The sequence below is a fragment of the Macaca nemestrina genome, chromosome 19 (genome assembly GCF_043159975.1).
Source record: "Macaca nemestrina isolate mMacNem1 chromosome 19, mMacNem.hap1, whole genome shotgun sequence".
Taxonomy (NCBI): Eukaryota; Metazoa; Chordata; class Mammalia; order Primates; family Cercopithecidae; genus Macaca; species Macaca nemestrina.
In genome coordinates this window covers 41,900,748-41,921,131 of record NC_092143.1, presented here as the reverse complement: position 1 = coordinate 41,921,131, position 20,384 = coordinate 41,900,748, and the positions used below count along the sequence as shown (strand labels likewise).

The window sequence follows — 20,384 nt, the reverse complement described above, 5'->3', positions numbered from 1 at the left end:
CCCTGGGTCCCTCGGCCCTAGGCAGTGCTCAGCAGAGTCCGACTTCAGTTTTACTAAGTTTCTCTAAAATAACGCTCGCCTCTCATTTGAACTTTAAATATTCCTGCAAAAGCTACCACTCTGAAATCCTCACATTTGAGAAGAGTTCTGCAGTTTTAACACAGCACTTTCGCCTTTGTCACACTTCACAGCATGGGGCAGGCAGGTCAGTGTCATCACACCCATTGCACTAAGGCGCCATGGAGAAGGGAGCTGCTGGCTCAGGGTCCAGAGGATCAGACTACCAAAGGTTTCTCCTTTTACACACAGGACTCTCTCCTCTAAGACTCTTCCTGGCTCTGCAGGGGAGTGCAGGACTGGGTTGGTACAGAGCAGGGAGGTGGCCTGTTGCAGCCAGATGGAGCACAAGACTGGAGAGGAGGGAGCTGGTACGACTGGCAAAGCAGCACTGGGCACAAACCTGAGCAAGCTGCACAGGTGACACAGACTCCCTCCTGGCCCTTGCTGAGCAGCCAAGAGGGACTCAGAGGGGCGGCGGGGGCTCCTCTTTTCACAGAGAAAACCCCGCCCTCTTGGCAGCTCATGTGGAAAGTCTTTCAGTTCTAGGAGCCCAGCTGGGGAAGGGATTCTGAGCAGCGGCTCTCACAGCTGCCTGGTGGCCCTAGGGAGCACATGGGGCTGGGGGGGGGAGGCAGGCCAGCCCTGATTCGGGCACATGCCTGGATGAGAAACTGCAGATAATCACAGGGACAGTAAAAGCCAACCCTGATGAACTTTGACAGTGGGACCAGGGTGATCCCAGACAGAGTGCATGAGCTCAGTGTTCCCCAGACTTTAATGAACCTGTGGATATCACCTGGCATCTTGTTATGTGCCTTGCAATCCAGGAAGCCTGCATGGAGCCTGAGATTCTGCATCTCTCACCCCTTCCCAGGTGATGCGGACGTTGCTGGTCCAGGGACCATGTGTGAGCAATGAAAAATGAACTTTCATTCTCACAACTCCATGCCAGTGGCATGATTCCCTTTCCTGTGCTCTACACAAGAACACTGGTGAGTAGCACCGCCACGGCCATGTGTGGCTAGTTAGGAAAGAAGCCAGGTCTGAACACAGCCCATGTGATTCCAGAGACCACACCCACATGTGCTGTACCACACAGCACTTTAAACTGTAAAGTCCTAACCAAACAGAAGGAATCTGAATCCTTGATCCACTGCTTCCCAGCTGTGTGACCTGGGCAAGTCACTAGAGTGAGTCTCTGTTTCCTTCAGTGTCAAATGAGAAGGCAGCAGTTCTGACTTAAAGGGAGGTTGTGAGGATTAAATGGGGATGAGGGTGATGTGCCTGGCAGAGGACCTGGCAACTGGATGTGCTCCAAAAGCATGAGCTGCCATCATTGCCAAAGCACTGTGGCCCATACTGAGCTGCACCAAGGAAAGGGGGCTGTGGCTGCTGCTGAGGAAAAGCATGTGGGTGGCTCCCCTCCCACTTCCATCCTATGGACAGAACAAAGCAGCGGTGGGTCTTATCATCAAGAATAGTAGCTGGAGACAGCAGGAGCTGGGGGGAGGATGGGAGTGGATGTGGGGAGAGGAAGATGGGGGTGGGTACAAGGGCAAGCAGGAGACAGAGGGTGGGGGCTGTGCAGGAGGTAGAGGAAGGGGTGCAGGGGTTGTGCTGGGGATGGAGATGGGAGTGGGGGCAGAAGGAGGGGCAGGCAGCATGGGGTGGCACAGAGGGTCCTGACCTGTCACCAGGTTCCGGATGAGGAGGGCCTCGTCCTCTTTGTGGTACTCCAGCATGCCCTGAAAATCCTTCTCTTTCCGCTGGACTGTGACCTGCCTGTTGAGCTCATGGCGCTTCCTCTCACTCTGGGCCAATGCCTGGGCAGCTGAGCAGGAAAGAAAACAAGAAGCATGGATGAGACTTCCCGCTGTAGGCCTGAGGGTAGCGGGCATCTCTGGTGGGTAGAGGATGGGACCTGGGGCAGGGGAAGGGGCATCTCTGGCAGGTGGAGGATGGGACCTGGGGTAGGGGGCATTCTGGGTTCTCCGTTCTCTGAGCTAACAATCTCTTTGTGGGGTCTGTTCCTGCAGCCAGAGCCACACCCTGAGTGTAAGCAAAGAGCTCAGCATCCAGCACTGGGGTCCACACTCTGGACAGGGGAGAGGAAAATTCCAAAAAGGCAGCAGGCAGGTTTCAGACCAGAGAAAACTTGTGAAGGATGCGAACCAGCATGGTCTCTCACCGCTCCTGCACAGCTGTTTCTCTTTCCCTACTGACTTGTGACGAAAGGGGATACTGTTTTTCTGGGAAGAGCTTGGCCTCGACCTGGCCTACTACACTCAGTTCCCTGTGTATGGCCACCATGCAGCCATCATGACGCAGCCTCAGGGCAAACCCAGGTGTTCAGGACAAGGCCTGGGCACTGTCTGTGACCTGTGGGCAGTGGATGAGGGTGATGATGGTGATAGTAAGGACACGTCCTCAGCCTCTAAATGCAAGTTCAGGTTTAGGAAGCTGCCAAGTGTAGTCTTTGCAACTACATATGATGATGACTATTTGGGAAGAGTTTCAGTGGCAGGGTTGAGGGTATAAAGGCCTGGTCAACCCTCACGCAGGCCTCCCCTCAGCCTCACACCATGGTGGAGGGACAGTGAGCATCCACACAATTATCCCCAAACGCATCTCAGTGCTGACTGCACACGGGGCACGGTCCTAAGCATGGGAACACATACAACGGCATATGCTCAATCTGTCCCTGGCCAGCTGAGCTAAGGAGACACATCTGTACGTTCACATGGAAACACTACAGCACAGCTCAGTCAGGCACCAAGCCAGGAGTATGTGATGTGGGTGCTGGTGGTGGTGAGCTGAAGGACCCCACGGAGGAGGTGGGATGAAGGGTGCGTGCTGATGACGTAGGTGCTGCTGGTGGTGGGGCTGGAAGGACCCCACAGAGGAGGTGGGATGAAGGGTGGGCGGGACTCTCACATCCAGGTTCAAAGGGGCTGATCCACTGGGAGAGGACCAATGGAAGAGGACCAGGGCGAGTGACACCCAGGGTGGGAGGGTGCTCCATGAACTCCGAGTGGCTGGAGGAAGGCTCTGAGTGGAGGTGGGGGAGAGTGTGAGAGGATGAAGGCTGGCAGACAAGGGCTGGGATTTCATTCTGCAGGCAATAAGGCGATGGCAAAGGCTAGACAGTGCTATGAAAAAACAGGACTGGGAAGCTACTAAGCAATCTGGTAACAGGGGACAAGAACTGGACACAGGTAGGGGCAGACACAGCGAAACATCGGAAGTGAGGGAGTGATAGGTCTTCAGGAGTAAGCAAAGCCTGAAGCCAAGAGACCAGGAGAATGAGAACTGGAGGAACAGCAAATGAGAAATCCAAAGTTGGTGGGCACAAGGGCAGGCATGAAGAGATGTGTCCCCCTGGAAAGAGATCACAGACATCCCTGCCCTCTAAGAGCTTCCAGTCTAGAGGAGCAGGAGATTAAACAGGTAAAATGACACCTGTGATCAGGGCTGTGCTCAACATGCACGTGGGGTCAGGACTGTCTAAGACAAGACTCAAGCCCTGGGCATGTGGCTCCCGAACTGAGGGTGGAAGGATGCTGAGGGGTATCCAAGCAGTGAGGGGCTGAAAGAGGGTTCCAAGCAGGGTGACATATGCAAAGAATGACACAGTGAGATTTGCAGCAGGGAGTCAGAGGGAGAGAACATTCTAGGTCTTTCTGGAAGAGTTATTTAAATCTCTACCTGAAGATCCCAGATTGGAATTTTAATTCTGACATCCCAGAGCACGGAGTGAGGACCTTGGGGTCTAGGTCTTTGCGTTACACAGCATTCTTTCACATCACTCTTGCCTCCCAACTTCAAGCCGTTTGAGGGCACAGACCACCAGGTCACCTCTGCGTTCCCCATTCCTCTAGCCCTGCAGAGCCTTGCTCAGAGTAAGCACTCAAACTGGCTGAATTCAACTGTCTTTTGTCCATATTCTGGCAACTGCAGCTGTGTAAGCTCATGGGATCTGACTTCTATCGTGTGACTGGACTAGGCAGAGCCACCAAGAAATCAGTGAAGTAGGAAGAATGTGCAGAGGGCAGGGAGCTCACACCCACAGGCGTGGCCAAGTGTACCTCTGCTTCACAAAACACACTCACTCACACCCCTCTACCTTCTAGGTCCTGGGCTTTCTTCATGTAAATCTTCAGTTGCTTTTTGAGCTTCCTCTCATTCTTTTCCAGCTTTTCTACCAGTTCTTTAAGGTCCTGGAAGCAGAGGAAGCAGTGTGAGAACAGACATCAGCCAGGCCTGGGATGGTGGGGGTAAAATCCTGCTTGGAGTAGAGGTGACCAGTGTGGCCCGTGGGCAGCCGTTGGAAATGCGCCAGTCAGGGACGCTGCCTGAAGAGCTGCTCTTCACAGGCTGTTGCCACCTGCTCTGGAACTCAGGAAGTGGGAGATGATGAGTCAGAGTCCATTCTCTCAGTAACGACACAGCGAGACTCCTCCCAGGTCAGGCTCTCTGGCGCCTTGCTGAACCCCAAGCCTCCCCAAGCCAAGCCTCCTCCAGTTGCCATGCCAACCCCCCAGGAGACATACTCAGCCTGGGAGTTCCAGGGTGGGGCGGGCGGCACCCTGGGAAGGAATGGACAGGTGGAGGTGTGAGAATGCAGGGGGCGGGGAAGTTGGAAGAGCAAGTGGGCAAGTGAGATTATCCAGGGCCCAGAGGCAAAACAGGACACTGGTGTGGCCGCAGTCCCTAGCAGCTGTTGCCACTGGAAGCCCATCAGCCCACTGAGACCTAGAACAGCAAGGCGCTGGGGGAGGAGTTTGCTGTCATTAATATCACCTCCACCCCAGCTGAGCAGTGGTCCTCTGTGGCCAGGAACACAAAGAGAAGAGGAGCCCTGCGCCATCACCATTAGAGCCACCCTTGGCAACTAGAGAGTGACAGGAAGACATAAGTGAGCATTCCATGGTGGAGCCTCTACAAACACATTGGGTGACTTTTTAAGATCAGCCTGTTGACAGGAGTTGGCCCAGTCCCAGGGCTGTGGCCATCCCAAGCTACACACCTAGTTATAGATGTTGTCAGGGACTTTATTCATCTTGATAAAGCAGCAAATCTTTAAAAATGCTTCTTAAATGGAGACATCTAAAAACTCAGCTGAAATGACAAGGAGAGGCGGCAGAGAGTAAAACCTCAGTCAGTGACCTAAGAGCGGCCTCGTGTGAGAGGGTAGTTGGTAGAAAGGACCCAAGTGTCTAGAGAAACTTGAGCCAGGATTCTCTGTGGCTACCGAAGGTCTCCTGTGAACCCCGAGTTCTACTCAGACTCTGTCTCCCCCGTTAGGTGCCTTCCCAAGCAGCACCAAAGCATGTGACATCCCTGGCTCCCCGGTTCCGCTGCACTGCCACCCCTGCCTCGTGCTCATATAACCCTGTCCAGATCCAACCCCACTGAATCCTCAGCTACGGCTCTGACTCTTGTAAAGGATTAACCAACACGTGGGGCCACACGACTTGGCCAGCCCAGTGAATGGGGAGCCCAGGGCTGCTCCAGACCGGATCAGGACCAGGACGCTGGTCCTATGACCGCCATCAGTCCAAAGCTCCTCTGTGCGACATTATAAAATCCACAGGATAAAGTATTTCTGATGTCTTTTCCACTATTACTTTGAAAACCTTCACCACACCCTGGGAGGACAGACAATAAATGCTCTAACACCTATTTGTGGCATCTTATACACCAGATGCTTCAAGAAGGAAAGATTAATCCAGTGGCGAGGCTTTGACTCCTGTCTTCAAGAGCTCTGACATCTCAGTCAGCTTCTCAGGAAAGCCCAGAAGATCCAATACTCCTCCCGAAATGCTCAAGCAGAGGGACTGTAAGGATCCATGTCACTAATGGTGGCTTTGTGCTATGACATTCCCGGGGTGTCCAACCCCCAAGCCCCTACAAATCCCGGAAGGCTGAATTCCTTAACGTACTAAGGGGAATTATATAGAGCTATGCTTTGCAAACTTTGTAGGGGTACTGGAACCACCTGGGAATCTTTAAAGCTTGAAATCAACAAATTTAGAACACACAAAGGGAACACAGTGCTGGCCACAGTGGCTTTAAACTTGTGAAGACACCAAGGCCCAAAGTCCTAAAGCCTAAAATTACAAAAGCTTACAGAATGAATTCAATTCATAAGGAATCTTGGAAATGAAAAATGAGTACACCTGAAGATGGCTCTAAACTTTTCAAGTTGTTACCAGGAAGGACAATCACATCCTCCCCTCCACACAGACACCTTCTGGACCACTCCAGCTTCAAGCCGTTTCCCCTGACTTCCCCTACACTCCCCCTGAGGCTGCCGAGCACCCTGTGCTGTGGTTAATTGTGTATACACGGTCTCCTCTCTGCCAGAGGTCAGTGCTTCACCAGCTGGCACCCAGTAGGCAGGAATGCTTGCTGAGCCAGCGAACATACATCACCAGCAGCCCCTGGAACCCGCCGCGGCTGGCTCTCCTTAGGGGTCCGAGCCTCTGTCTGGGCAAACGAGGGCTACCACATTCTGGAAGGAGTCTCTCATCAGGCTGCAAGCTGGAGCCCTCCTCCTCCTCTTTGCCTGGCCAGCAGTACAGGCCCCTACTCATGCCCCAGGGTCACCACTCCAGCAGAGGGGCCCACTGCACTGTTTTCTTTTACTCTCACGGCCTCTTAAGGTAGGACTACCCACGACTTTCCATTCACCGACTCTCCTAAGTGTGGCCTTGGTAGCCCTGTGCTGGGGCGCCGTGAGCTGACACAGTACCTGCACGCTGCACAGCCCGCTTCATAAAGTGGTTGTCCACTGCACTACTTGGTCAATGGCCCTCCAGGGAACACGGGCCACCAAATGCATTTCCTAGGCTGCCTCCTCTACCTGGAAGAAGCTGGCCAGGTAGGTTTATTTAATATGGTGCATTTCTTTCCATAAAGCCACCAGGTAACACATGTATATGCAACAGAGAGTGACTTGCAGACAAAGAGAGGGAGGCAGAGGGAGGAAGGGAAGATCATGTGTATGTAAGTGCTATTCAGCTGTGGGTCTGGGACCCCACTTTTCCTCTTGGGATCAAGTGAACTGGCCACCCAACCACAGGTGATCTGGTTATAAAGGGAAATGACAGCCATGGCTGGACTCCTGGACTAGACACACTGTGGGCACATGAACGCGCTGCACTCCGCAGGCACATTCAACTCCAGAAGGTGATTGGCACTGCTGAGCCCCGCCCTCCGGCTGCCTTCACTCCTGTCTAGGTGCCTTGGTCCATGTTTTTCTTCTCCCTCCCCCTCTGCCAGTCTCCATGGTTTACATCCCCTTCATACCTTCTGTCTCAGCTCAAGCCTCATGTCCTCCCAAAAGCTCACCCCACCATTTATTCTCTTCCTGTAATACTCATTGTTGACTCAATGCAGAATCATGCTTTTAAAAACACTATCTACTTTCTCTTCTTTATTACATGCCTTGCTTCCCCTACTGACCAGTCTGCAAGCTCTTACAGGACAGGGGCCCTCTTCCATTTCTCTGGCATCTGCTGGGGCTCCTTTGGTGACTGTCTGCAAAGAGGCCCCCAACAATTTCTTCCACTACTCCTCCCCTCAAGAGGTCAAATCTCTCCCTCACCATATCTGGTCTAGCCATGAGACTGGTTTTGATCAATGGGCAGAAGCAACAGTTAGTTCTGGGACTGAGCCTTAAGGGGTCTTACTGTTCCTGCTTTCATCCTCTTGGAAGCCAGCTGCCAGGTAAAGCAGCTCAGCTAGACCAATGAAATTTGGCAAGAAGGCAGGTGAGGCCACCCAGCCAACACCAAGGCCCCAGACGTACGAGTGTGGCTGTCTGAGACCTTTCAGCTCCAGTGAAGGGGTCTTAAGAATCTCTGTTCCTACTATAGGGCCAAGGGTCATGAACCTTGTCAGTTTTGCCAAAGGCAACCCCTGATCCCATTTTCTTCCAGAACGTGACTTCCCAAAGCTGGGGTCCACTAGACATGGCTACCTACCAGATTCTCATTGGTCAGCCGGGATATCTCCTGCTGGATGCCGAATTCCACCTGGGCCTCTGGGGAAAGAAGTAGCGTCTGGCAGAAGGTCTGCTGCTGTTTGTCCATCTCTTCCTTCAGGGCCTCGAGCTGGGACTTGAGACGCTCCACCTCCTCCTCATGCTCCAGGCTCTGGGCCTGCAGCTGGGCCTCCAGCAGCCTGCGTCAGGGAGAGGACAGGTGAGCACGTGGCCCAGGCTAGGGCCCCCATGTGAGGGGACACAGGCAGAAACACAGCAGGGGAGCAGCCAAGCACACAGCAGCAGCAGTTGCACATCCCCGAGAGGGATGAATGCAGCAGGAGACAGATGCCATGGGGACCACGAGGCAAGCAGGCCAAACTGTCCTCCTCTCAGATGAAGGGAAACCAAGGCCAAAGGCACATCTGGTCCTAAGCCTTCTTCTCAACCCTTGTTCCTCATTCTGTAAGCACAGTTTAGCGGTTTGGGACTGAAAGATTACTTCCCTGTCAAAATGTCCATCAACAGAAACACATTTCTTAAAGCATCTTTTAAATAAAAACATCTACATCTGCCCCAAAGTTCACAAGAACCTCCTTCTTAAGATTAAACTCTGGCAAAACTGAACTAATTATATTATTCACATATTTTCCCTGTGGCAGATTCTCCACAAGTTTTAGAAAGGCAAAATATTAGCCCCTTTCATTTTTATCTTTACCATTATTACTAGCCCCATTTTATTTTATACACACAATTATTACATACACAATTTTTATACACAAGTTTCCTCCAGCCAAAGATGAAAACTAAGACTATTTGCAAATGATCTTGGGGAAGTTGTAAGATCAGTTGGTGTCAAGACAAGAAGCAGAGAGACCTAGAGATCTCACGAAGATTGAGGAGAAGTCTCATAACACTCTGGGTCAAAAGGCCCAAGACCAGGAGGTGCCAGTTATCTGGGCAATGCTCCCATCATAATAGAAAGCAAGAGATGAATAAAGGCTCATAGGCAGCCTCATCTTCATGAAGTTAGATGCTAATATGACCATGATGCTGTCATTCTTGGACTTAGTTACTTAAACCAGCTTTCTGATTCAGTGTAGCAGGTTTCATATGGAAGAAAGCTAGGGTGCTGGGGGAGAGGTATTGTAAAGAGCTTCCAGACATGGTTACATGGAAAAAATCCACCCCAGTGTCTTCCAGGGATGCAAATAACGATTATGTCCAAGGTAGGCACACAGGTAGGAACCAGGTTGTGCCCAGGGGACAGCTATTAGAGGCCGAGGCTACCCTGGAGGAAGGCGCCATGTTTTTTACAGTTCTGATGGTTTGGGAGGCGAGAATTGCCATAAGAGAGGTGAGACCATGTCTACAAGGGAGCAAGAGAGAGAGGGAAGTCTACACTGTTGATAGAAGCAACCACATTTTATGTAGCTGAGTCAGCCCCATAGCAGCACCGGGTGCAACACCTGACTCCCAGTGACTCCTCAACAAAGTTACACGAATGAAGAAGTGATTGAGAAAAATCACTCATCCACTACAGGTGATATTACCTATTACCAAAGAAATATAACATGAGATTCGTGGAGGATAATTGGGTAATTAAATGAGGATTTTAAATGAAATCCAGCATTTAGATAATATCCAATATTGGCTATAGTAAGCACAGTAAAAGTAGTCACCAATAAGTTATACATTTAATGGGAGAGAACAGACACTGTCGGGTTCTAGGCGAGCTGCCGTGAGGATTTCTCTCCTGCCTGGTGCGGCACGTTCGCTGTTCATGTCTTATTCTCCAGGTATGACTGTAGCTGAGTGACTCAGGCAGGGTTCCATTCCTACTTAAACATTAGGCTAGCCACCTCATCATGCAGGTGAGAAAACCAAGGCCAAAAGAGCAGGGCTGATCCTAGAAACCAGGACTCTTGATTCATAGGTCTGGACTTTATTAATGCATTCAGTTGCTGATTCCTGAAACCACATCTGGTCTGCTGATGGAGAGGCACGAGGAATCACCTGGTTTCATACAAGGGTCCTTCCTCCAATAAAACAAACTTCTTGGTGGGACAAAAATCTGATCTTACTGAATAATAACCACGATAGTAATAGAAGTAGCAGCTAATATTTGTTATTCCATGGTTACATATCAGGCATGTGCAAAGTACTTCACCTGTATTAACCTTATTCCTTATAATGCCCCATGAGGAAGGTCCTATTCCATTCACAAGGAAACAGACCCACTATGTCACCTTGCTCACAGATTGTGGGGCCACATCTGAACCCAGAGAAACACTACCCTGTGAATCAGCTGAGTAAACTTTCTTTTTCCAAGAAGAGATGCTCTTGGTGCAAAGGTACCTCTACTACATCCTCAGCAGGCAGCAAGGAGAAGCAGCCTGAGGGCTTCTGGCTCCTGTTCCGCCACCACCTGGCTGAGGGAGCTGGGCCCAGCACTCATGCCACCTCGCAGAGTCCCAGTTTCCTTTCTGGAAAGCGAGCTCAGTGACCACCAGTTCATCTCTTGTTGAAAGGCTCCAATGGGCAAAGCTATGCCACAGCTCTTAAAAGCCACTTGCAGTCAACGGGCCTATGGTGTGACCATCACGTGGTGTCCTTTTGGTGCATGCCTACCCTGTCTAGCTAAGCTGCTCGCCCACTCCTGAGGGCCAGTGGCTTTCAGGCACAGACTCTGATATCAGATGGAACCAGGTTCAAATTCTGGATTTTCTGCTTCACCAACAATTTCCTTAAACCCTTCAGGCTTCAGTGTCCCTACCCCATGAGGGTGCTGTGAGGCCAGACGTCAAGGCGCATGCACTGCACTTGGCTGCCATCAGCTCCAGGGAGTCCCAGAGATCAGGACCAGCACACATACTGAATGGCAGGCTCTGGGGGGCACAGGTTGCATTTGGAGCACAGCCAGCAGCACGGATCAGGCAGACATTTTTGCCTGATCCTGCAGAGTTGGGAGGGCCAATATGTAGTGTGGAAGCAGCACAGGCTCAGGATCCCCCAGAGGTATGTTTCTTTCTCAGCCTTGTTCTAAAGAGCTGCGTGCCTGCTGCCACGTGACCTCCCGCACTTGTCTCTTCCTTCACCTATGGAACAAGTGGGCTGGACCGTGTGGTTCCTGAGGTCCACTAAATGCTATCACCTTGACCCAAACAAACAGCCATCCTCAACCACATCTGCACAGCCTGGGCATGGCGACAGATGGTCAACCACAGGGGCTACCAGCCAGACTGCATGCCAACTGTTCCCCATGCTCTCGTACCCACTCTAGCTGAAAAACGGTTAAGCAGAGACATGAGCAGGCACAACGGACAAAGCAGACACAGGAAGAAAGGAATATGTTCCACCTGGCGACTTGCTTTAGGCCTTGGTAGGCCAAGCCGAGTTCTCCATCTTCATTTAAATATCCCCAATCCTCAGTCTTGCTAGAAACAAAGGACAGAAAAACAGGGTGTCCAGTGTAGAGGGAAGAGACAGGCAGGCAGGGAGTCCTGGAAAGTGAGGAGATTCTAGCCAAGGTTTGGAAATTTAAAAAAGGCAAGGCTCAAGAACTCCCATTTCCCCTTCGTCCTCTCCTGTCACCTGCAAACAGCATCTCTCCCCCAAGTCCTCTGGTTTCCGGTACTGTCTTGGAAGTGGGCTCATGTGGTCTCATGCGGGGTCTGCTAATAACCCCGGGTAGGAAAGCATGCTGCCCCAGAGACAGCAGAGGGCCAACCTGTTCTGGCAACTCTGTAAATGGCAGCAAGGCAGCAGTGAGGGTAGAGTAGAAGCATTCACATAGCCTCACACATGGTGCTTTCCTCAATCAGACTGGTTCAGACAAGAACAGGGAGAGATGCAAAACAGGATGGGAGGAGAGGACCCTATATGTGTGTGGAGGAGGCTGCAGGCAACGAGCAGGCTCTGGTGGGGAAGGCATTGCATCCTGCAGAGCAGCATGGGAAGCCCCTGGGGGACGTCAGCCTCAACCAGGGTAAGGAAGGAGACTGCAGACACTACCTGCTTTTCAATGTAGATCTTTCCGAGACTCCTTAAGCACACAAAAGTATTAACTAATCTTAACTCCAGTTCTCCTTGCAGGGTCTTTCTCAAATAGCTAAAACAAGTTTTGTGATGCCCTAGATGAGAACTGAATGATGTCTCCCCTTGACCTTGGGACTGGGCTGTGTTACCACTTTTACTCAATTTGGGAAAGCAGGACTCCTTACCCCTCCACATGCAAACTCTTTTGCTGTCTCCAAGTCACCCATTGTCTGCCCCATGCCAGCAAGGGCAGCCCCTGGAGGTCAGGTGTGTCCGATATTCCACCTACACCTATGTCCTCACCTCACACAGCCCTGGGCACACAGAGATACTCAAGGGCCAGCAGGGTTGGGTGGAAGAGGGCAGGTAGGGGCCTGCTGCCCCCAGCAGGACTCTGTCCCACCTTCCTGCTCCTAACGGCCTCTGTTCCTGGAGTACTCCTCTTGCAGGCCAGATTCCAGCTTTCTACGCAGGAATAATGGAGCAAGAACTGCATTCATACAGCCTGAAATAAGGACCCATAATCCCCTCATCCTCATTCCCAGGGGGCAAACCATCTGTAAACCAAAAGTAAAATCCTAAGGCCCCCCACCATCTGAAGGGACTTCCTCCTCAGCCAGGGCTCTTTTAACGTTTAACCCTAGAGACTGTTTCAGGCCATGAGAGGAAGTGGGGGTCGGGCATGCCTCATTATACCTCTCCATCATTAACATCAACATGGACTTTAACAAATCCCAAACTCATAACTCAGCATCACCCCTTCTCAGGTGTTAGTGCCTGCATTTTACTAGGGCCTTTCATGGCTGGTGCTTTAACCCACAGGCACAGCTCCCCGGAGGACTGTAGGCACCACTGCAGTGATTCTTGGGGAGGGCCAGCAGACAGCATCAGCGCTGAAAGGGAATGAGTGCAGGGATCCTGGGCTCCACCCACCTCCTTCCCCACACCAGAGAAACACTGACTCCTGTGCCAGGACCCAGTGTCTCCAGACCTTGCACTAAAGCTCCTTTCCAGCCTCCAGCTCTCCAACCCCCCAGGGAGGGGCTGCTGGGGCCCTGTCTCAAAGGGTCACCTCACCTCTGTGGTCCCCATAGAGCTACAGACTGCAGAGCTCTCTAGGGTGGGGCACACGAAGCTGACTCATACAACAAGGAAGTCAGCGTTAATGCCCAGGCCACCAGCCTCACAGGGCCACACTCCCGGAATTCTTAATTCTGTAACAAGCCAGATACTATGGACAAAGGTAAAAGTAGAGAACTGTGCAGCCCAGGCAGCCCACAGTGCTCAGGAAATCAGACACACGAGTAAATTAAAAACCAGTCAACCAACTTGCTTCAGCCATTGGTTCCCAGAGGAGAGAACCCATGGAGGAGATCCTCCAGCTCCACTTAGGCCACTATGGGCCAATTTCAGGGAGGGAGCGCCACCTCCTGGTGGGAGAAGAAAAAACCCAAACTACTTGGCTCGGGATTTTTTGTTGAAAATATAAGTGCTTGATATCAATTAATAAATCTACAAATATTTACAGAGAGGCCACTGTGCCACACAGAGATAAGTTAACTCACTGCAGTCGGTTCCCAGCCACAGGAGGCAGTGAGGCTCGGCATCCAGGAAACTGGCTGGAGAACCTAGCAGCCCAGGCAACTCCCAGCCCCACCTGTAATGAGCCTGTGGCCCGGGCTAATCACCTCCACGCCCTGGGCCTCTTTCTTTATGGGTAAAGTGAAAGCAACCCGCTGAATTATCGCAAAGGTTTCTTCCAGATCTTTAATTACTAACCTTATGCAAAGGTTTCTTCCAGATCTTATAGAAGACCAGACAAGGCCTAGAATAATCTTTGCCTCTGTAAAGATATTGAAAAGCAGGATCTGCCCTGTTTTTCTTAGCCCTGACACAGCTAAGAACCTGCCTCCCTGGGGAAACAGACAAGGTTCCTGCCAGCTCCGCGATGGTCGGTTTCCTGGTTCTAAAAAGCCCCTGTGTGCTCCACAGATAGCCTAACTTCTTTAGTTCATAGCCAAGCTTTCCATTCAACCTCCTAGCATATTCCCAGGGACCTCTGGGAAATGGAAGACACACCCCAAACGCCAGGAACAGCAGAGAAACATCCGAGGCCCTAGGCCTGGCCACATGAGGGTGAACGGTTTGTGGATCGATACCACCCAGCCATGAAATTACAGGAGACCCAAACTGTGCTACTGACTCAGGACCGGCAGAACTTTGGGACACATAAGGAAACGATCACCTCCCGGGAAAAAGCCAAGAGCTCTTAGCTAGGACTGGTTAAAGCTGGGCCCTCTGTGGGGGGAGCTGGGTAGAAGTCAGCTCCTCCTGCCTTCTTTGCCATTCTGAGCAAGGCAGCCCACAGCAGCCGAGGCTCAAGGTCAAATGAGCTAACAGCTCCAAGCAAATCTTGAGACTGTACACAGTTCCTTGTCAGACACAATCTCCACTGCCCTGGACAGGCCCATGGTGTGTGTACGGGGTGTGTGTGAATAATAACCCCAGTTGCATCTGACCAAGCCTAGGTGGCAAAGCCTGGAGGCCTCCTGTCTTGCCGGGGACCTGCTGGGTGGAGAGGAGCTGCTGGGAGGTTTTCTAGGACATCAGGAACTCACCAGTCTCACTTTGGAGTTCTACACTCTTGGTAAGGCTTGGGTAGAAGTGGACAGGAATCAAAGAAGCACTGTTCTTAGAGCCAGACCGGAGCCCTGGCCGCGCTCCTGCCCCTATCTAGCTCTGTGACTTTAAGTGCTCGCCCAAGGTGAGGCTGGTCTGAGGGCAGCGGCAACTTGTGCCCTCCTAACCCACTTCCCCATCCTCCTCCCATAGACAGCCCTGAAAAGAAGACAAACTGCCCAGCACCCAGCTCATGTTCGCAGCCCTCTTGCCCCTTCATCTTCCTATATATAAAATGGTGATAATGATGTTGGTGTCTCTTAGTTCCCAGGGGTATAAAAGGAGAAAGCTCTGTGGAAGCGGAATTGCCACCCGCATTCCTACAGCTCCTCTCAGAGCAGACCCTCAGTAATGGCTTCTCTCCCCAGAGTTCAAAACAAGGGAAAAGACACAGTTGTAGGGACCAAAACAAAACTCTATAAACTATGAAGGTTAGCAAGTGATCAAAGTTCTGAACTTGAGGATCATGAATGCTTAAAGGGGCTGTGACTGGGAATGTGATGGAAGCCCCCAGAAATCTAAGCAAAATTCAGCATATGAGTGTAACTTGTTCTAGGGAGAGGATAGATGTCATCAAAATTCTAAATGGTCCCCCACAAATCACACGTGTAGATATAATTTATATTTAAACAGTATAACTCTCCATTACAGGAAAACGGTAGGAAAGGTAGAGCAGCTGTCTATCTCCAAAGCACCCCGGTTGCCAGGGTGGCCCTCATGGTAATGGGAATCCCCTTGCTGTGGGCTCCACGGAGTCCCAGTTGGGTCCCTGTTCCCTGCCAGCCTGCCTGGCAGCTCTCCTCCTTCAATTCTGGGATTTGGAGCAATCATGAACACTTCCCAAAACTAAGGCCAGACTGGGAGAGGGGCAGACCCACTGTGGCCACTTCCACAGCACCTGGTGCAGCACACGCCGCGGAGCTGGCTCTTCAGGCCTCCGCTCCCCAGGGCAGCCGGCTTCTTTTCTGTACTTAACTCAGTTTCACAGGCTATTAATTTCCTATTGTATGCCAGGCTTGCTGGGAACAGAATTATTTTAAGATATAATAAAAGCTATTCTTATTTTATCACCACCATTATTATTGCTGTAAAGGAAGACAAATCTAGGGTATTAAGCAGCCCCTGGGAAAACCTAAACTGGGATCTGGATCCCTGACAACCGCTAAATGAATAAAAGGGGCTGCCAACAGTGACGGCTCTGAAGATCGGGAGATACGCATACCGCTTGTCAGATCAAGCACACGGTGCTTCTTCCTTTCTACTGTAATATCACCTGGGCTTTTTCTTATTCATCTCATTTCTTATCTTCAACCCAAGATAATTAAAAATTACTAAATCTTGACTCCAGTTTTAGCACTGAGAGTCACCTGCATTCCTTCTCTCCCTCCTTTAGGGAAAAGAATTATACCTCTCTTGAAATACATTTAATTTCCTCCTGGAGCCTGCGACAACACCTTCAACTTCTGATTACCTACTCAGTGGCCGGAAGCCGCCCCAGCCTGAGTCAGGCCTTCCGGATTCTACCTTGACTTAGGCACCGGCCACCTGCGGGCCTGAGCTGTTCCACCCCTCCGGGCCTCAGTCTCCTCCTCTGCAGAAAGAGGGACTGGATGAAAATATCTGGGAATCAAAGCACCAGAAGTCTTCAGTGACTCTGTGACATTCTTGCAAAAAACTTAAAAGTTGCACTCACAGTGCCACCTAGTGACATTTTTTGGAAATGTTTGCTGTTTTCACCAATTTTGAACAAATACTTAATGATCAGCATTCTACTAGTGGAGGTAAGACAGAAAGGTAGCCAGGGAAAAGACCAGCTCTTTTTTTTTTTTTTTTTTTGAGACAGAGTTTCACTCTTGTTGCCCAGGCTGGAGTGCAATGGCATGATCCCAGCTCACTGCAACCTCTGCCTCCTGGGTTCGAGTGATTCTCCTGCCTCAGCCTCCCGAGTAGCTGGGATTACGGGCACCCGCCACTATGCCCGGCTAATTTTTGTATTTTTAGTAGAGACAGGGTTTCATTGCATTGGCCAGGCTGGTCTCAAACTCCTGACCTCAGGTGATCTGCCCATTTCGGCCTCCCAAAGTGCTTAGATTACAGGTGTGAGCCACCATACTTGGTCAGCCAGCTCCATTTTTATAGGTGCCCACAGGGGCATGAGGAAGCAGAGATGATAACAACGTTGATCACGGCAGTAACACTCATCATGTGTGCACCACAGACAGGCACTGTCCTAAGTTCCTTACATGGATGATAGGAGCTCACCCCATCTTCCCCAAAGCCGCAGAAGGGACGCCGCTATCGCAGTCAGATGAGGTGACTGAGGCACCTATTGGTCATGCGACCGCTACTAAACGGTGAGGAGTGGACCCCGCAGTGCGCCTTCTCAGGCACTCTGCCTTGGGGGTCTGCGTTCTGTCTGCTGACAATGCTTGGCCCTGCTGCCACCCTCAGACAATCACTCTTGTTTGCCTTAACCCTGGCTCAGCTCATCTTCGAGGGGACAGTGGTTGCTAAACTCACATCCAGGGAGATCTCATTTTGGCTAAGACGGTGGAGGTGAAATGCTCCCATTCCACCCCCGAGTGCCCAGCTTGGGTTCCATCTGTTCTGAATGACAGAGGGTGGGCCCCCAATGTGTGACACACATTGCACGCATGAGAAGCGCATTGCAGCAGGTGGCTAAGCAGCCCTCCGCTGTCAGTTAGCCAGCCCCCACCCCAGCTAGCTTCCTCTCAAGGAGAAAAGCTGTTCTCAGCCAGACCTTCCTATTCCACTCCTGTTATCCTCCCAGGGAAGCTCCCTGTTCCTAATCCTTTTCAGGGGACCTGGGCTCTAGATGCTGAGAGTGTGTTGCTCGAGCCTTGCTGAGCTAACAGTAGGGCAGGGGACTGAGTCAGTCTTTCTGTGTCCTCTAATAATTCTCTGATGCTCAGCACATGGTCATCACCTGAGTAAAACCCCAAACAGATTCAGCTGGGCAGGGCCCTTCTCTGTGGCCTCGTCCAGCACAGGTGACCATGGCGGCCTTACCTGTTTGTCTGGCAGACCCCATGATAGGCTTCAATGGCATCCTCCTGGTCAACATGCTTTTCACTGTTAGGCCAACTTGATCTGGCATTAATGTTCGGCTCCTAGAAATCCCCAGATAAAAAAATAACTCTGCTTAAACAATTGCCACAAAATGGCTTTATATACAAACAGGTATAAAAACGTGCCTTTGGGAAAAGACAAAGGCCTAGAAGAACAGAGATTACCACAATCAAACCCAGGCCAGGAACATGACTCCAAAAGGTCACCTTGGAAGAGACACAGAACGACGAGGCCAGGCTGAGACAGAGCTGCATGTGGGGTGGTGGGGGAAGATGGCCAGGAGGTGCCCCTGGGAGGAGAGAGCACCCAAGTCCAGAGCACACAGGTAGACCCTGGCTCGGCTGGAATCCTCCACACTCATCAGCAGCTGCTTACCCCAGCCATCCTGAGGCTCATGCCCAGAAGTGGCTCAGGCTTTTAGAGCCCATGCAGTGACCCAGGTGGCCTTGGTCCCCACCTTCTGGCTCTAGTCTGTCCCCGGAAGTGAGAACATTAGGAAAATACAGTGAACAGAACTTGCCACCCTGGGGGAATGAGAGGGACCAAGGACTCTCTCCACTTCAGAAAGCAAACAGCAAGGGGTATGAGGTGAAAAGGCCACCCTGAGATTACCTATTAAACGTCTTCATATTAACTTCAGAAGATTCTAGAAGCTTCTAGCTGCATCCCCCAGGGAAGGTCATGCTGACAGGGCAGCAAGTCTTTTACTCTGCCTTTTTAGAGGAGACCCCACAGCGAGAGACTCTGCTCTTTCAGGTTTTAGACCCTCGTGGGTAAAGATACATTTAAAAAACACTAATTTATCACCTAGGGTCACCCCTCAGCAGCCCCACCGCGGCCGCCATCTCGTTACCGCGTTTCTGCCGGCGAGTCGCCGCTGGTCGGCGCTCACGATCTGGGTCCTGAGGATGAGCACCTCCTCCTTGCGCACCTCGAGCTCCTCGTGGGCCAGCTTGAGCTGGTTCAGCAGGAGGCTGTAGCTGTCTGGGGAGCCGTGGCTGGAGTTATTCTGCATGGCTTGGTCGGCCACGGCTTTCCTCAGCTCATTCAGGTCATTCTTCAGCTTTTTGTTCTCTGACTCCAGCTCTTGCCTCTGGAAGACAGCCCAAGGGCCGCTGCCATTACTCCCTGCCCTAGGGCCCTCTCCCTGTGTGGGCCTCCCCTCCTCTCCTTCTTTTGTCCACTGGGAAACTTCGCTCTTTAAACGTTGAAACACATGGAAAGTTCTGACTGCCATCAGCAAGCAGTCAAAGCTGGAACCTGGATGTGAACTCATGACTTCAAGTCGCAAGCGTGAAGCACCTGCACAATGCCTCAGGAGCGGCAGTTCCCCGAAGTGATTCAACAGTGTTCATGTTTCTAAACACATTTGGCTGTGAAACTCCTCCTTGTGGAAATGCTGGGCTCACAATTTTAAATGACATATAGTAAACATAGGAATTCCTGGAATCCAAACATGTTCACATGCTTTGTGGCTTTCCAAGAAAAGGTACACAATGCAGGATTTCCTAACTTTATTTGCCCAGAGAACCCCTTGCTCCCCATTTTTCAGGGAGCATCATTTTTGTCCAGGACTAATGACTTGGAAGATACACCAGGGACACAGTTTTGTTGTTTTGTTCATATAGAAAGCCACCAACTGTCAATGTCAGCAGAGGAAAAATACCTACATACAGAATCGAATGTCCCCTAGAGTTCCCCTATTGGAACTCAACTTTGGAACATTATATTTTCTGGGTAGTACATTTAACTTTGTGTTTGAGATGAAGTCTGATGATCACACACAAACTGCCAGCAGGACCCTGGGATATATGAGATTCAAAATTTCCCAAAGGAAACCCAAAGATGTGGATGAGTATGCATTGGTTGCATGTCTGTTACAGAGCCATAGCATGATGGAACTAGGAGACGGCTGGGGAGAATGAATCTCTTGATTTGCTGAGTGAGGAAGCTGAGCCCAGGGAGGGGAAGGCTCACAGCAAGTTTAGAGACTGACCTAGGACAGATGGCCAGGGCTCCCGACTCCTGGTCCAGGGCGCCCCCATGACTCCACCATATATGTGGTGATTTCCAGAAGATTTAGAACCATGCACAGAGATAGTAACTCTGCAGACATGACGAAGGCCCCAAAATAAGGTGATCAATAATGATCATTGATGAGTCACCAAGTCTATGGTGAGTCTATTTACTAAGTTCAGAAGTTCAGGATCCCCCCAGTGCCTGGGTGATCTTCCGGCAGCCAAGGCCATCCTCAGGAGAGCCAGCGTCACATGCTAGAGGAACACTGGGTGTAGAGACAGCCCTGGGTCCCTTCCTGGCTCAAGGTGCACACTGCACACTCCTGGAACCTTAGCCTACTCAGGTGTGGCTTAAGGGAGTGAGAACAGCTGGTGGCTAAGGTTTCCTCCAGCCTTGACAGGCCAGAACTGAGCTCAGTGACAGCTGTTGGCTGGGTGCCTGAGCTGACAGCCACCCCAGGCCCTACTCAGCTGTGAGATTGTGCCTCAAGACAAAGAGAGCCAGGTTGGGT

At 51.3% G+C, this 20,384-nt stretch overlaps 1 protein-coding gene across 4 annotated transcripts in view; it reads right to left on the bottom strand.

Moving 5' to 3' along the window:
- The window catches only part of LOC105489400 (myosin VB), a 389,540-nt gene that overhangs the window by 19,480 nt on the left and 349,676 nt on the right, over positions 1-20,384 (bottom strand). For 3 of the 4 annotated variants that reach the window (XM_011754158.3, XM_011754162.3, XM_011754160.3), the window contains 6 exons: positions 18,708-18,947; positions 17,795-17,895; positions 11,407-11,484; positions 8,049-8,247; positions 4,184-4,277; positions 1,748-1,891 (listed from right to left, as the gene is read on the bottom strand). In XM_011754158.3, coding sequence (XP_011752460.2) covers positions 1,748-1,891; positions 4,184-4,277; positions 8,049-8,247; positions 11,407-11,484; positions 17,795-17,895; positions 18,708-18,947 — 856 coding nt within the window. The remainder of the gene's footprint in view (positions 1-1,747; positions 1,892-4,183; positions 4,278-8,048; positions 8,248-11,406; positions 11,485-17,794; positions 17,896-18,707; positions 18,948-20,384) is intronic. The other variant, XM_011754161.3, reaches the window with a different exon arrangement.